At 50.3% G+C, this 15,833-nt stretch overlaps 1 protein-coding gene across 1 annotated transcript in view; it reads right to left on the reverse strand.

Annotated features, from left to right (window-relative positions):
• The window catches only part of LOC116942284 (transitional endoplasmic reticulum ATPase-like), a 35,065-nt gene extending 19,778 nt beyond the window's left edge, over positions 1 to 15,287 (reverse strand). The window contains exons 1-9 of the mRNA XM_032953994.2: positions 14,930 to 15,287; positions 10,536 to 10,635; positions 9,491 to 9,663; positions 8,340 to 8,482; positions 6,276 to 6,406; positions 4,050 to 4,181; positions 2,735 to 2,837; positions 1,511 to 1,644; positions 159 to 294 (exon numbers count right to left, since the gene is read on the reverse strand). Of these exons, the coding sequence (XP_032809885.2) occupies positions 159 to 294; positions 1,511 to 1,644; positions 2,735 to 2,837; positions 4,050 to 4,181; positions 6,276 to 6,406; positions 8,340 to 8,482; positions 9,491 to 9,663; positions 10,536 to 10,635; positions 14,930 to 14,946 (1,069 nt within the window). The 5' untranslated portion in view covers positions 14,947 to 15,287. The remainder of the gene's footprint in view (positions 1 to 158; positions 295 to 1,510; positions 1,645 to 2,734; positions 2,838 to 4,049; positions 4,182 to 6,275; positions 6,407 to 8,339; positions 8,483 to 9,490; positions 9,664 to 10,535; positions 10,636 to 14,929) is intronic.
• Positions 15,288 to 15,833: the final 546 nt, after the last annotated feature.

The following is a 15,833-nucleotide window of genomic DNA, read 5'->3' on the forward strand; positions in this document are numbered from 1 at the left end:
CGTGACGGACACGTGACGGACACGTGACGGACACGTGACGGACACGTGGATGTCGACGATCGACTAAACGGGGGGTCGACGTCCGAGCGCGTCTGCGGGATCGCCGCAGGACTGCCGGAGAGGCCTTGAAGGCAGAGGGGGGGGGGGGGCGTTCCTACCGAAGCGGCGCAGCGCGGGGTCGATGCTGTTGGGCCGGTTCGTCGCTGCCATGACGACCACGTGGGTGCGCTGCTTGAGGCCGTCCATGAGCGTGAGCAGCTGAGACACGATGCGCCGCTCAACCTCCCCGTGAGTCTGCAGCAACGCACGCGGGAGGACGGGGGGGGGTGGAGTAGGGGGGCCATGGAGGGGGGTGTAGGGGGGCCATGGGGGGGGGGTGGAGTAGGGAGGTCATGGAGGGGGGGGTGGAGTAGGGGGGCCATGGGGGGGGTGGAGTAGGGGGGTCATGGAGGGGGGTGGAGTAGGGGGGCCATGGGGGGGGGTGGAGTAGGGGGGCCATGGGTAGGGGGGTGGAGTAGGGGGGCCATGGGTAGGGGGGTGGAGTAGGGGGGCCATGGGGGGGGGGTGGAGTAGGGGGGCCATGGGGTGGGGTGGAGTAGGGGGGCCATGGGTAGGGGGGTGGAGTAGGGGGGCCATGGAGGGGTGGGTGGAGTAGGGGGCCCATGGGGGGGGGGGGGTGGAGTGGGGGAGGAAGCGCGGAGACCCGGAGATGGAACACAGTGGGGATGGGGGGGGGGAGGGGCACGAGGTTACAAGGCAACGCAGCGGGTACACGAGCGTGGTTTTACAAGTACACGCAACTTGTACGGTCCTATTTGTCAGTCCACTGCCGAATGAGGGCCTCGACGTATCGTACAGGTCATGGGGGTTATTCAACTTTGCCTCACCACGCTGGTCAGTGCAGGTCGGCGAAGGTGGTGCACGTCGTGGGGGAATCATGTAAGTACAGTACAACCGTCGGTTTTGCTGCACTCCACTCGGCTGACCACAGCCGATAAAACCTATTCCATGCATGCTGGTGATCGCCCATCCGTGCACGGTCCAGGTTAAACCGTGCGTAGGTTTGGGGATAAGGATGAGACCGTGACGATCACAGGCGATTTGATCATAGGCACTTAACCATCACCGTGCCCCAAGCTAAACAATTTGTATTTTACCAGGGGACGCCCATTGAGCTATATAGTTATTTTACAGAAGCGACCTGGCCACAAATGATAGCCCAGTGGAGTAGCTCATCACGTGGAAATTTCCAGCAGCCAAATACTCCGAACAAATGTTTCTAAACGTGGGGGAAAAAAGCCGGAAGACCCGGGAGAAAATCCCACGCAACCACGAGGAGAGAGAAACACGTAGAGCTCCAAAAATACAGGCATTGTCAGGGTCGGCATCGAACCCACGACCTCCTGCATACCAGGCGAGGTAGTTAACATCTCCTAGCCACCGCGCCGATTGCGATTGGCGGCAACATTAGCTTGTAACGAAGCGGTACATTTCGAGCGCAGCGCCCAACCTTCTCTCGCTTGGGCGCGATGGCGTCGAGCTCGTCAATGAAGATGATGGCCGGAGCGTTCTTCTCGGCCTCCTCGAAGGCCTTGCGCAGGTTACTCTCCGACTCACCCGCCAGCTTGCTCATGATTTCGGGACCTGAGTTGGATGACCGCAAAATCGACGTCGTCAGTAACGCATCGACCCCCCCACCCCCCCCCCGAGATACCCCGTGCTGCTTTCCACAAACATTACAGTATGCAGCCTCGCCGAAGGTTTTTGTTGGCAATTTCCCCCCGCCCACCTCCCCTCCAAAATGTGAGCTCTAGGCATCGAGTCGTGACATTAAGTCATCCTTTTAAACCAACACGATGGGCACACTGTTTATATACCTTGTGAAGAGTGTGTTCATTGAATGCAAAGAAAATAAAAAAAAGGTTTAATTCAGAGAGCCGGAAAAAAGTCAAATTAAGCGACAAAGCTCATTTGAACGTGACCTTTCCCGTGCAGTCATTGGCGACCAAGCTGAGAGCAACAACTTGCTACACGTGATAACCTGGATGGCGAAGGGCCAGATTCGAACATAGGATCTCATCTTAACACGTGGGCTTTTGTGACCAATATTATTCACGGTTAAAGTTGTTTTTTTTTTGTGGGTTGGATCTCATCGTTGTTGGTCAGTGCCAGCCCTATGAACCATGTGGCCTCCCATCTCACGAACCAAACTTAACCAACCATGCCTAGAGGTGGCACGTTAAGTCAATCAAGTCCATGAATCAACCTGGAGATTAAAAATCATGATTTTTCTCTGGTGAATTACCAAGGCTCCTTTAATGATGGTGGCCACCCCAAAATGCTGCCTCTCAAAGACAGGAAACCCCCGTCCGAACCAGGCCCAGCGTGATCCCAGCTCATTGAATGCCGACGTCATCGCTATGCCAGGTCGGAATACGTACCGAGGCTCCCACAATGCCACGCGGGAGGCCGTGTGGCACAGTTTGGCACCAGTTATCACCGAGCTTGCGGTCACGTCGCTACAGTTCTCTGCAGTGAGGTCAATGTCTTTAAAAACCAACAGCGCTACGCCTCGTCTAAATTAAATGAACATTGAACCGCTTGCCCGTTCCGAGATCCAGCGGTATACGGGACACGCACCCCGCAACTTGCAGGACGTCTCGGAAACGGGTTAAAATAATTCAAGAGCCCAGCTCTAATTTGTCACCCGTCTGGGCTTGTCACGGCAACTAACCGTTAATCAGGAAGAAAAAGGCCCCAGTCTCGTTGGCGACGGCGCGGGCGATGAGGGTTTTGCCGGTGCCAGGAGGCCCGTACAGCAGAATACCGCGGGGCGGCTGTGAATAACAAAGGCAAAGATCCCGGCGGTGTATACTCTCACAGATTGGTCGAGGAAAATTCTGTAAGCGCTCACCTATTGAGAACGCACGAGGGGGGACGGTGTAGCCAGAGTCACCTGTGGCTGGCCACCTTTTTGTCTCCCCATTGCTGAGGACTAACACACTGCACCACGTTCTCATTCAAGGAACTCTAGCGGGGAGGCCCCAGGACCAGTTCAGTTAAATGCCACCGATGTGAGCCGTGGCTGGGTCAGACAGATAGAGACCGCAGTAAAAATTAGGATTCGAGATTTTAAAATAAGTACAACAGATATACTTTAGGAAGTAATTACAATAAATTGGCATTTGGGTAGTAAATATAGCAAGCCAATGGAGGGGAGGGACAGCGGTAGACATAAAATAAGATTGTGAGATGATAGCAGCACATCTGGAGGAGCTCACTGGATGAAGGGACAATAGCAGAACATCTGGAGGAGCTCACTGGATGAAGGGACAATAGCAGAACATCTGGAGGAGCTCATTGGATGAAGGGACGATAGCAGAAAATCTGGAGGAGCATACTGGATGAAGAGACAATAGCAAAACATCTGGAGGAGCTCACTGGATGAAGGGACGATAGCAGAACATCTGGAGGAGTGTATTGGATGAAGGAACAATAGCAGAACATCTGGAGGAGTGTATTGGATGAAGGGACAATAGCAGAACATCTGGAGGAGTGTATTGGATGAAGGGACAATAGCAGAACATCTGGAGGAGTGTATTGGATGAAGGAACAATAGCAGAACATCTGGAGGAGCTCATTGGATGAAGGGACGATAGCAGAAAATCTGGAGGAGCATACTGGATGAAGAGACAATAGCAAAACATCTGGAGGAGCTCACTGGATGAAGGGACGATAGCAGAAAATCTGGAGGAGCATACTGGATGAAGGAACAATAGCAGAACATCTGGAGGAGCTCACTGGATGAAGGGACGATAGCAGAAAATCTGGAGGAGCATATTAGATGAAGAGACAATAGCAAAACATCTGGAGGAGCTCACTGGATGAAGGGACGATAGCAGAACATCTGGAGGAGCTCACTGGATGGAAGGACGATAGAACATCTGGAGGAGCTCACTGGATGAGGGCGGCAAAGAGATCGTGAAGAGTGGTGGAAGACACGTGGAGAGGCCTTTGCCCAGCACGGGATGTTAACGGGACATTATTACCTTGACGCCAATGGCCTTGAAGAGTGCCGGGTGCCTCAGGGGGAGCTCCACCATCTCCTTGATCTGCGCCAGCTGCCGCCGGCACCCTCCGATGTCGTCATAGCCGATCTCGTTCAATGCCTCCTCCTCCTCCTGCAGGAGCATTCACAGTTCCGGGGGTCAAGTCCTGCTTGCTGGCCGATTCTCATTACAACTACACCTCTCGTTTTACGCGGGGGGGCAGGGGGCAGGAATTGTGCCTCTTGAAAACACCCCGTACATTAAACGTAGTTTTCTCAAAATAAATAAAGGAAACGTTTGGGGGTTATAGAGAGAGGGCACGCTATCAAACCCAATTCTTCCGTCTACATATTTCACCGCTTACATTAACGTATTATTTACAATACTACCACGCATATATTAACGCCTAATTAAAATAAAGTTTAAAAAGTTAAACAAAAAGATGTTTGAACACGTAGTGAGATGCTTGAGTGTGGCATACTGTGGCTGGTGGAGGGTAGGATTGAAGAGTGGCTTGGGAGAGAGATGCTGACTGACACTGCCAGCGCTTGTGGTTGTCAGTACCGCACCTTAGGCATCACCACTCAACTTTGCTGCCCCGACTAAGGATTAGCTCGCAGCACGTTCCGTGCAGCATGGCCAACGGCGCTGGAGAGCGTTATTTCAATAACAGTGCGCGCATAACGAAAATAAGTGTAAATTAAATCTCACGCGCCATTTCAAAATCGCGTAGCTTAACACGCGAGGCGACTGTATCGCGGTGGGATGACGACCATGTAAAGGCACCGAGCCAGCATCCTCGAGGGCCTGGGTTTGAGCCAAGGTCGCAGGGTGCGTCCGCTCAGGAGGACGATGTCTGCGTCAAGGACACCGAGTGAGCACCAGACAAGTGATGGGTTTCAGTCCAGGAGCTGGGTGTCTTAGGATAATGATGCTTATGCCAGTGGCTCAGGGGTCCTTGGTTCAAGCCGCAGGTGCCGCGTAACTCATTCGGTCAATGTCTGTTTTGTGGCAAATGATATAGCAACTTTTAAAACCTGGGTTCGAGCCCTGGGACTGTGCGTCTCTCAGAGAGTTGTGCGATGTCTAATCGCCAAGTTCAAACTCTGAGGCTGGAGATTATGTCAGGAGAGTGAATGCAAAATGACCACGGGTGCAATCAAGGTCCACCCAGAGACTGACCCTTAACTTGGATGTTTACCAGCATCGCAGTGTGCTGACGCGAGAGTCATGGCAACAAGTCAGCGTCTTTAAGTTCCTGGGTCTGAGCCCTGGGGCTGCATGCATCTATTAGGAGGCCGAGGTCTGGGTGTCACAGACGCCGAACCAGCACCTCGGATGGCACAGGTTCAAGCCCCGAGGCTCGGTGTCTCTTATCAGGGGGCATGATGGCCATGTCAAGGCACGGAGCCAGTAAATCAGTCACTTGGCGTTGTCTCAACAATCAAACCTAAATCACTTAAGATAAACGCCTGGCCTCAGAACTTGAACTGTGTGGCTCAGTATTGCTATAAATAGCACCAACCCCCATGTAAGAGAGAGCGACACAGCCAGCAATCGGATACCTCAGCATCAATGCAAAGCACTCAGCCAGCTGCTCCAAGGTTCTCAGAGTCTATAAACCCTGACTCAAGTGGCGATGCTGCAGCAGTGATGTTGTTGTTGATGGTGGTGCTGTTGGTGGTGTTATTGTTCCTGGTGATATCACTGGTGGCATTGCGGCCCGTGCCGTCTCCTCAAACCACCCACTTCGCCTGTTTATGGTATTTTTGGCGTTGCTGTTGTAATTATTGGTCGCGATGCAGAGGGCTGTACGGTATTTAAAAATCATGTTGTTACTGTTGGTGTTGTTGTTGTGGTGGTGTTGTTGGTATTGTTGACGGTAGTGTTGTTGTTATGGATGTTGGCGATGCAGTTGGTGGTAATGTTGGTGTTGTTGGTGGGGTAGCGGTGCAAGCAAAACAGCACGCTGCACTACGAACTCTGTGACCCGCGTTCCAATTCCCGCTCACGGCGAAACACCAGTGATGATTATCTGAACCAGTCATGGGCCTCAGCCTTAAATGAGTACCTGGTGCACTGTCTAAACATCGCCACTGGGGAGACAAAGGCAGCTGGGCGTGGTGCTGGTCACCCACCCCCATGCGTACCGTGCCGGCCTTAATCGGATCTTTGTCTTTGTTATTGCCGGTGATGTTGCATCAAATGACGTCCTAGGCCACTTACCTCCCTATTGATGGGCTCGCCCTCACAGTGGATCACAGTGTCCGGCGCTACGATGCAGAAAGGGCTCGGGTCTGTCTCCACCACCTTGAACTCCACCGCACGCATCCCGCCTCGAACGAGGAAAATGTCTCCTGCGAAGGTGCCGCGCAGTACAGTCAAGTAGGAACATCATCACACAGGCTATCCGTATGGGTTTTCTGAGCATCGGTCCCTCAACAATAACAATATTGCGGCCGTATCGTAACAAATGTCTCGCAGTTTTTTTAGCCTAGGGGGAACCACCCCGATGACAGCTGTCCCTGTGTGGCAAAAAGGCGAATGCAGCACTGGCCGGCAAAGTGGGCATGAGCGTGCCAGTCGGAGGCAATGTTGCTTTGGTTTTCCAATTAAGTAGTTTTGGCAAGACTGGACCGTGACACCGGCACACACACGTGGCTCACTCTTTTTTTTCAAATCACGTCACAGAATCTTGAAAGTCCACCGTGTGAAACCCAAAAGAGAACGGACAGCCGAGAATACCTTGGAACGAGCACAAGAAAAGAGAAAAAAATAAGGCTAAAGATAACAGGATAGGATGAAATGGCGACTGAGTACAAAAAGCTATGCAATGAGATATCGGGGCAAGAAAGGATCATCAGGAATATCTAGAAAAGCAATGTCGCGACACTGAACCCTACGCTGGAGAATACAAGACCGGGGGAGGTGTACAAACTAGTCAAGAGCACAAACAGGAAGTTTGCAACCAAGGCAAACAGCGGTGGACACCCACGGGCTATCTGCCCGTGAATCGTGATGATGATGATGATGAGGGCGACGGTTAACAAACCGGGACGGCCGGAGGGGCGCCTGAACCGAAGACATCCGCAACAGGTGACAGACGCGTCTGTCGCAGACGTTTTTTTCACTCCCCCTCGTGTCGGGTGCGGTTGCGCGCACAGCCTGTGGTCCAGCGCTTCGAAAGTGAAGGTTTGGCGAGTCGGGCAAAATTAGTGAAGCTCCTGAACGCTCAGGGTGGCCGGAGAGATGGCAGTAAATCAAGTGGGTTCCGGAGCCCATCTGTGCAGACCTTCTGTGAATTTTTTCTTCATTGTGCGAATGCTTTTGACCGTCGTACAGTTCGAGCGCCAGATATAAGAGAAAAATAAGCAAGCCTGTCGATGTTACATGCGAGTGGACGTCAGCCCCTGTAGCCTTGTGACAGCCTCCTGCTCCTGCGTGTGCAGGGCAACCATTACCTCTGGTAATGATGCGCTCGCATGCGTACTTTGTTTTCTTCCAACATGGAAAGGAAGCTATTCAGTTGGAAGTTGGCCAAAGATCCAAATTAGTGCATCATGCTTAAAACTAAGTATTTAGCTTAGTTTAGGATTTCTGGGTAACCAAAGGAGAAATATTGATTGTCCATTGAGTAACCTCAAGCTAAAAGGGAAATAACATTAAATTACATCGATGCCACTATACCTTGCCACTTTTTCTTTCCTTCTGCAGACCCCTCAACCGTTAGAAAGTAGGCACCCGACCATTGAGGTGTGCTCTTCCAGTCTCATTATCACCACTTAAGTGATAATAACATTAATGTGCCCTGGAAAACTTCACCGAGCCTCAAGATTATTTTCTCAGGAGAGCTTGTGGGCAAAAACCAGAGTACCTGGGGGAAACCTCCTTATATGGATGGTGAGTTAAGACTCAGAGCTCCGCACAGGTAGATGCAATCCATTCGCTACGCTGCCATCGCCTGCCCACGTAGCAGCCCCACGCACACATCACACCTGGTATTGCCAGGCAGCCTCCCATCCATTTCAACACAGCTTGGCTTCGGGAGATGTGACAAGATGTGGTGGTTTATCCACGGCAAGTTGGTCACACGGCTGCTTGCGGCTAGGGAGGTGTAAGTGGCAGAGAAAGCAGAATGCTGAATGGTCAAAGCTCAGAGATTACGCAGCGATGGGGGTGAATGAGAGCCCAGAACCTGCCGCTTGGCCACCAGAACTGGGCTGTTCTGGGGGCTGGCAAAAACACCCGTTTCACAGGGTTGTCACGGAGAGGAGGCAAGAGATGCCCCACCTTTGCGTACAGGCCGGTAGGCCTCCAGGAAGTACGGCTTGAGGTAGACCTCAAACAGGTTTCCCGTGATGCCCTCCACCGTGTCGTCAATGGGCAGCACGTGCACTCGCTTGCCGTACTTGACGTCCGGGCAGGCCTGGATGCTGCATGCACGCACGCGATGTGGACACAACACAGCAGCCATTAAATAATGCGTAAGAATTGGATGTTTTTTTCTCTTCATATTTGTAATAAGGGGTTGACATGACCCCTAAAGCAAACGGTGGACACGACATTCACGACGACGTTGAACAAACAATTTGATTTAAGATTTTGAATAGATACCAGAACACGAGCACAGGGCAGCTGGGTTTGTAGTGCATTACGCTGCTATGCTCCCGCTCCACTGTACCACACACAAACGACCGTTCGTCGCCAAATGGCGGTAAAGTCACCATAGCGCTTGTGCCAGGCTAGATGCGCCTTGAGGCCACGTGGAGTTGTCAAAGGCTCGCTGGCAGGATGTTACAGGACCCAGGTATTATGGGTTGATGGAGATGACAGATGCCACCAACTGTGCACCACACTCAACTTTCTGTGTTTTAGTCACCTGGCACTCTGCTCATTGTTATGAGCATCGCTCCACACACAAAGATCCCCCGAAGAAGCCTTAACAGAATGTTGAGGCAAGTCCTGTATGCGAGCACCTACGAAGGCTGGCACGGCACACGAGGGGGTGGGTGGCCAGCACCACGCCAAACCACCTTTGTCTTCCCAGTCGCGATGTTTACACATCACGGTAGGTACTCATTTGAGGCTGAGTCGACCTAGGGGAGGAGGCCCAGGACCGGTTCAGATAATCGTCACTGGTGTTGGCCGTGAGCGGGAATCGAACTCGGGTCACCGGGTTCGTAGTGCAGTGTGCCAAGCGCAAAGCTATTGCTCCCCACAACAACAACCGCCATTCGCCACTAAGTGGCCGCGACGTCACCACGGCGCTTGAGCCAGACTATGCGCCCGTTGAGGCCACATGAAGTGTCGAACGCCCCTTTGCAGCAGGTCACGGCACAGACCCAAGTGCCATGGGGTAACCGACTGAGCCGACTGGCCGATGCACCACCACAGACACACGCACAGGTGCGCAACCTCGCGCAGGCACGCGCAAAACGCACCTGACCACATCGCCCAGACGCACGCGCAGGTTGTTGCGCACGACGCGGTTCATGCGGATCTTCTCGTCAGAGCACGTGTCGTCGGAGAGCACGATGCACACCGTCTCGCGCCGCTTCTTGCCCTTCAGCATCACGGTGTCCCCGCGGAACAGCTGCAGCTCGTCCATCTTGGGCTATGCGGGGACACCATCGAGTGTTTAAGCAACCTGCCATCAACTTTTAACTCTGGTGGGGGGGGGGGGGGAGGCGGCTAGGCATCACTCTTTCTCTCTCTCCGGGAGCTGATGTCTACGAGAGATACTGAGTCGGCATCTCTGAGGTTACAGATTTCAGTCCAGGAGCCGGGTGCTTTAGGGGAAGGAATCAGCACCTCTGAGGGTATGGGTTTCAATGCAGGGACATGAAGTGCTCACACGATGAGTCAACATCTCTGAGGGTATGTGTTTTAGGCAAGGAAATCAGTATCATAGGGGACTGATGCTTGTGCCAGCACATCTGAGACCCTGAGATCAAGCTCTGGGTCATGGTTTCTCTTAATTTCAACCAAATCACTGCCACTCACCTGAAGCCAGAGTACAGAATATTCAGATTAGTTTTAAGTCCAGCAAGCTACAATTGTATTTTGATCCTAAACACCATAAGGGAAAACGGATCATATGTCAACGTAAATATGGGAGTCATGACGAGATCGTAACTCTTACTCTCGCGAGAGCTCTTGCGAGGGATTACATCATCATTGCCACAACACCAGCCAACGGCATGCCAGGGAGACATCAACAGGCATCCATCCGACAAGGCCGGCATGATTTCATCACCAAGTGCGATATTGCGAGGCGCGTCAACGGCGTTATCTCTTCTGGCTCCTCCTCACTGCGTTCTGTGGTAGTCATCTGCAGCCGAGCAGGGGTGCGACAATTCATAAAAAACCTCGAGTGTATCAACAAAAACCCACCCGAAGCTGTTACGTGGTTCACAAAGCTCGACGCTTTTCACACAAAATCCGGCCACATGCCAGAACAAAGAAGTGCGAGCGAGGGATCGTCACCTGAGACAGCGACACCACGCTGTTGTCCTCATTGATGGCCTCGTCCACCACCAGGCGGTTGGGCCTCTGCTTCTGCTTCAAGATTGCCGTCGACACATCACTGGGTGGCAGAGACGCATATGGGGGAAGACGCACGGGAAACATGAGGGCACGGCCGCGATCGTTTGTTGGTATAAAAAGACAGCAGGGCAGTTCGCGCAAATGGACCAAACTCAGTCAAAATTTCAACATCCCAACAAAATGACTAAATCACATGGAATGCGCCCTATCTCATCAGAACTCAGAAAGCAGGGTTGAGACTGGCTAATGATTGTATGGGTGACCACCGTGCAGGACTGGTGTAAGATGTTAAAGGCTGTGGGTATGTGTGAGGTACAGCAGAAGGCAGCTCAGAGGGGCCCAGAGACCAGTTCAAGGTTTCGATCAACACTAATGTGCCGCAGCCCGGAATCGAACTTAGGTGGCCCCGGTTCACAGGGAAAAGTGTGAAAAAACTACCCTACCTCTTTATGACAATTATAAAATAGTGTATACTGAACTGCAGACTGATTCAACAAATTAGTACAACTAAAGAGTATTAGTATGTATGTAGAACCTCATTCGCACCGTACATTGCCAACCATGCCAATCGGACAACAAACTAAAAACAAAAATCAGTTAAGAAAAGCGTATTAAATCTAGATTAAAAAGTGCATAGCTCCAGTGGCTTGTTCATATCGGACGGAAGAGCGTTCCAGACGGTCGCCGAAGTGCATCTGAAAGCGTGCGCTATGCAGTGACCTTCTTTGTGCAATACCCTCTCGTGATTTTAATCACATCGGATTGGGAACATGTAGACAATATGACTGCCTCATTAGCTGCCACTAAGTCGACCAAATGTAAGGACAACCTGATTTCCAAATTTAACCTCCTCTCCAACAATAGACCGGACCCACACACCAAAAAGTTAGACGTTAACAAAGTCGTAATTAATCGCAGTAACAGTTCTATTTCCGATGGTCTGAAATCAGTTTTAGCTAAAGGGCTAAACTTTGCAGTCACACCTAAACACATACCAGTTAATATCATTGCCCAAGTAGACGTGGCTCTCAAGGGCCTGGGTCAACATCGCTGCAGACGTAGCAAGATCTGAAATCGCTGCAACCCTCAAAAACGCTAAGATGCCAGCTAGCAACCTCAGCAACGATGAGCGTTTCGAATTATATAAATTAAAAAAGAGGGATGACATTGTCATCCTCTCAGCCGACAAGGGCAATGCCACTGTCATCATGGATAAAATAGAATATAACAAAATTCAAGAATTACTCAATGATGGCAGCTATACAAAAATAAAAAGAGATCCCACCAACAGCCTCGTCATACAAACCAACAAAATAATTTCTAATTCAACCGCATTAATTGATCAAACCAAACAGTTCTCGTTGAAACCTTCTGCTGCCAGGCCACCAAGATTATACGGCTTACCAAAAATACATAGAGTAGATACACCCCTTCGTCCCATCGTCTCAACTATCAACTCCCCCACTTACAAACTGGCTCGTTTTCGGTCTGAAATCCTGCGGCCTTTCACTGGAAAAACCACCTCTGCGGTACAAAATTCTACTCACCTGGTATCGACAATCAAGGGTATTTCCCTGTCTCCAGACGACCTGCTTGTCAGTTTTTACGTAGTTTCCTTATTCACCAAAGTTCCTGTACCTGACACCATCACAATCATTGAAGACTTGGTTCATCAAGGACTAAACACTGAGGTACCCCCCCTGGTGAGACACTGCTTAACCAATACATACTTCACTTGGAATGGAACTTTCTACAAACAAACTGAGGGCACCCCAATGGGCTCCCCCCTATCTCCGGTTGTAGCCAACATTTTCATGGAGAAATTTGAGACTGACGCCATCCAGACTGCCACTCTGCGCCCAACCTTATGGAAGAGGTACGTGGATGACACTTTTGTCATCTGGCCACATGGCCGGCCTGCTCTAAACCAATTCCTTGACCACATGAATTCCATACACCCAGCCATCAGATTTACCATGGAAGTCGAAAAAGATGGAAAGCTACCTTTTTTGGATGTCCTAATAAAAAAGAGATCTGATGGTTCAATGAGCCACTCTGTCTACAGGAAAGCTACCCATACGGATGCTTACTTGAAACCGGATTCCCACCACCATCCATCCCAGAAGAATTCCCTCATCAAGACTCTGCACCATACAGCCCAATGCATATCCGACCAGGAACACATAGCCAGTGAACTCAAGCACGTACACCAAGCTCTTAAGGCGAATGGTTACTCCGACTACACAATCCGCAAAGCTATCACTTCAACCATGAAGAAGGACCCTCTTGAGGAGCCATTAAAAACCATCACTTTACCCTACATTGCGGGGATCACAAAAAAGATCTCCAAAATCTTGAATGAACACAAGATCCAGGTCCGATTCAACACATTACATAAAATCCGTGATCTGGTTCCGTCTGTAAAAGATGTGATTCCAGACATACAGTACCATGGCGTCTACAAACTAAGTTGCCTCTGTGGTAGTAGTTACATTGGAGAAACCAAACGACATGTCTCGGACCGCATCCGTGAACACAAAGCAGACCTAAAACACGGTAGGACCAACACCTCGGGCGTGGCAGATCACTGTTATAATTCAGTAGGCTCACATGACATTGACTTCTGCAAGACAGAGGTTATCTGCAAGCCATCTGGCTACCATGAGATTCGTTCATGAGGCTATCCACATATACAAACACAGAGACAATTTCAACCGAGAAGATGGATTCTGGCTTAGCAATCACTGGAAGGATTTGATAAACCATTTCGGGTCTTGATTGTTCATGCTTACGGTGGCTTTCAGACCGCATCCATTATTTTCGTCTCCCCCCTCCTCTTTTCCGAACATAGATAGACCCGTCCATCTGAATAAATGCCAATTCGCTCTCCGTGGTGCTAACGTTAAAAAAACGCCACTTTTTTCCAATTTTCTTGCTGTGGTTTTCACAGGTGATGATGATTGCTAGTGTTGCAGTCGAAACGTCGTGAGAATTTGATTGTTTTATATATTTTATATTGTATTGTTTCCATTTTTTGCCCGTATTGAAACGGCTGTACACCGTATGGGACCTAAAAACTCAATTTCCCCGTTACAAGAATAGGGGGTTATAAACCGTATGGGTTTTGACAGCGATGTCGGAGCAAGGCCGTAGTCATGGAGTGAACATTGGGGGGGACCAAATCTTCCAGGGGGTTTGGGGGTCCCCCCGCCCACCCCCCCCCCCCCCCCCCACAGAAAAAAATCTAAATTTTAAAATAATTTCCTGCCTAAAATATAAAAAAAATTCATCAACACATGGGATGGACTCGTATTTATTTTTAACAATAATGTCTAATAGTGGTATTGTATGTTTTCTTTTTTACCTTGTCTCGTTTCATTGTATGTAATGGCAGAGATTAGGGATTTATAAAGTACAACCATAACCACAATCATATAAACAGAAATCTATTTTATAGCAATATATTGGGGGGGGGGGGCATTTTGAGCATATTTGAATATTGCGGGGGGGGGGATGTGTCCCCTCCCCCTAATATATTATAATTACGGCCTAGTATCGGAGTAACGTTGTCACTAAAAACAAAAACGGTGCCCTATTAGTTACTATTTGAAGATTTTAAGCTTTCGTGACTGCAGGAATCCCAACACTCGGTTGGGTTCTTTCGGTAGCAAAGTCATCGACGTCGGTGGGAAAAATAAAAAATATATACCTACGTGACTTTACCGAAAGAATCCACCAGTATACTAGTTGCTACTTCACAGCACGCGTTAGTTGTGGATGGTGGTTGGTGGTGGTGGCTGGTGGTGGTGGCTGGTGAAAAAGAGTGAAAACCCCACGACGTCGACGATTGTTAAGGACGACGTTTCGCAGCGGACCTAAACACAGCAATAGAGGCGTCGTAAACGCGAGTCGTTCCCCCTTCGCAATGTGTTGTAAAAAAAAAAGACGCCGCCGCTGCCGCGTTAACGGTTCACGAGGCGTGACTCGACACTTTCACGGCCTCACGCGCAAGGTAAGTTTGGGTTTATTTGTCTGTTTTAAAAAAAAAAATGTTTTATTTGTTTTGAGAATGTGAGATTTAAAAAAAACACAACCACCCCCACTCCCCACTCGACTCTCTCCCCGGACGTATTAAAACGATCACAAAATAACGAGGGCGTTGAACTCTTTAAACCTAGTTTTTGGACGAGAGCTGCGACCTGCGGCCTAGTCTCTATTCAATTACATTTGTTGTTGTTTAAAATATATAAAACTCTGAAATGTAAGAAACACAACTCCCCTCCACCACCACCACCACCCCCCCCAAAAAAAAAACACGTTAATGAGTTACTTACACTCCGCCCGTGGCCATGCTTGGAGACAGAGCGTTGCTTTTGTTTTAAAATAAATAAAAATAAAAATTTTATAATCGGCCACTCCGCTTCAAATATCGTCGTCGGCGAACAAGTGACTCAGGGATTTAGATTCTCCCACCCCGCACCGCGGTGGCGCGCGCACGCAAGCACGCACGCGCACGCACGCACTCACTGACTCACGCGCACGCAAGCACACGCACACGCACGCAAGGACACGCACGCGCACGCAAGCACACGCACACGCACGCGCGCGCACACTGACTCACGCACACGCGCACGCACGCGCTCAGCCAAGCGCGTACTCGCACACTCACGCACTCAGAGGCCGTCCGTAAATGACGTCACGCACCTAGGCTGGGGGGGGGAGGGGGTTTGAGAAATGTGACGTCACATCAAAATGCGCAACTTTAAATAAATGTAGACAACACGTTCTACTTAATTAAATAGACTTTTTAATAAATGTTGTCTCCTACAACATCAGAGTGCAGCGCCACATTAAATACGCACTACAATGACAATAGTTTAAAGCGATTTGAAGCGTGTTTTATTTTCTAAATGGAAATATGCTTTTTTGGGGGGGAGGGGGCAGAGCTTTGTGACGTCATATTTGAGGAGGGGGGGGTCTGACTTTTTGTGACGTGTGACAGGGAGGGGGTCAAAAAGCGTTCAAAATCGCGTGACGTCATTTATGGACGGCCCCTCACTCACGCACGCACTCGCTCATCAATCACTCACGCACGCACTCCCAGGGGACTTTTATTCTGACGGTTGACGTCAACGCGCGCTGCACACACACACACGGCGCGGTGACGTCATCGCGCACACCGCCCGCGTTGCGGCTTGATGCGTGATGACGTAGAGATAACAACGCAGCCCCAACCGT

Source organism: Petromyzon marinus, chromosome 1, assembly GCF_048934315.1.
Source record: "Petromyzon marinus isolate PM22_M1 ecotype Great Lakes invasive population chromosome 1, UKy_Petmar_22M1.pri1.0, whole genome shotgun sequence".
Taxonomy (NCBI): Eukaryota; Metazoa; Chordata; class Hyperoartia; order Petromyzontiformes; family Petromyzontidae; genus Petromyzon; species Petromyzon marinus.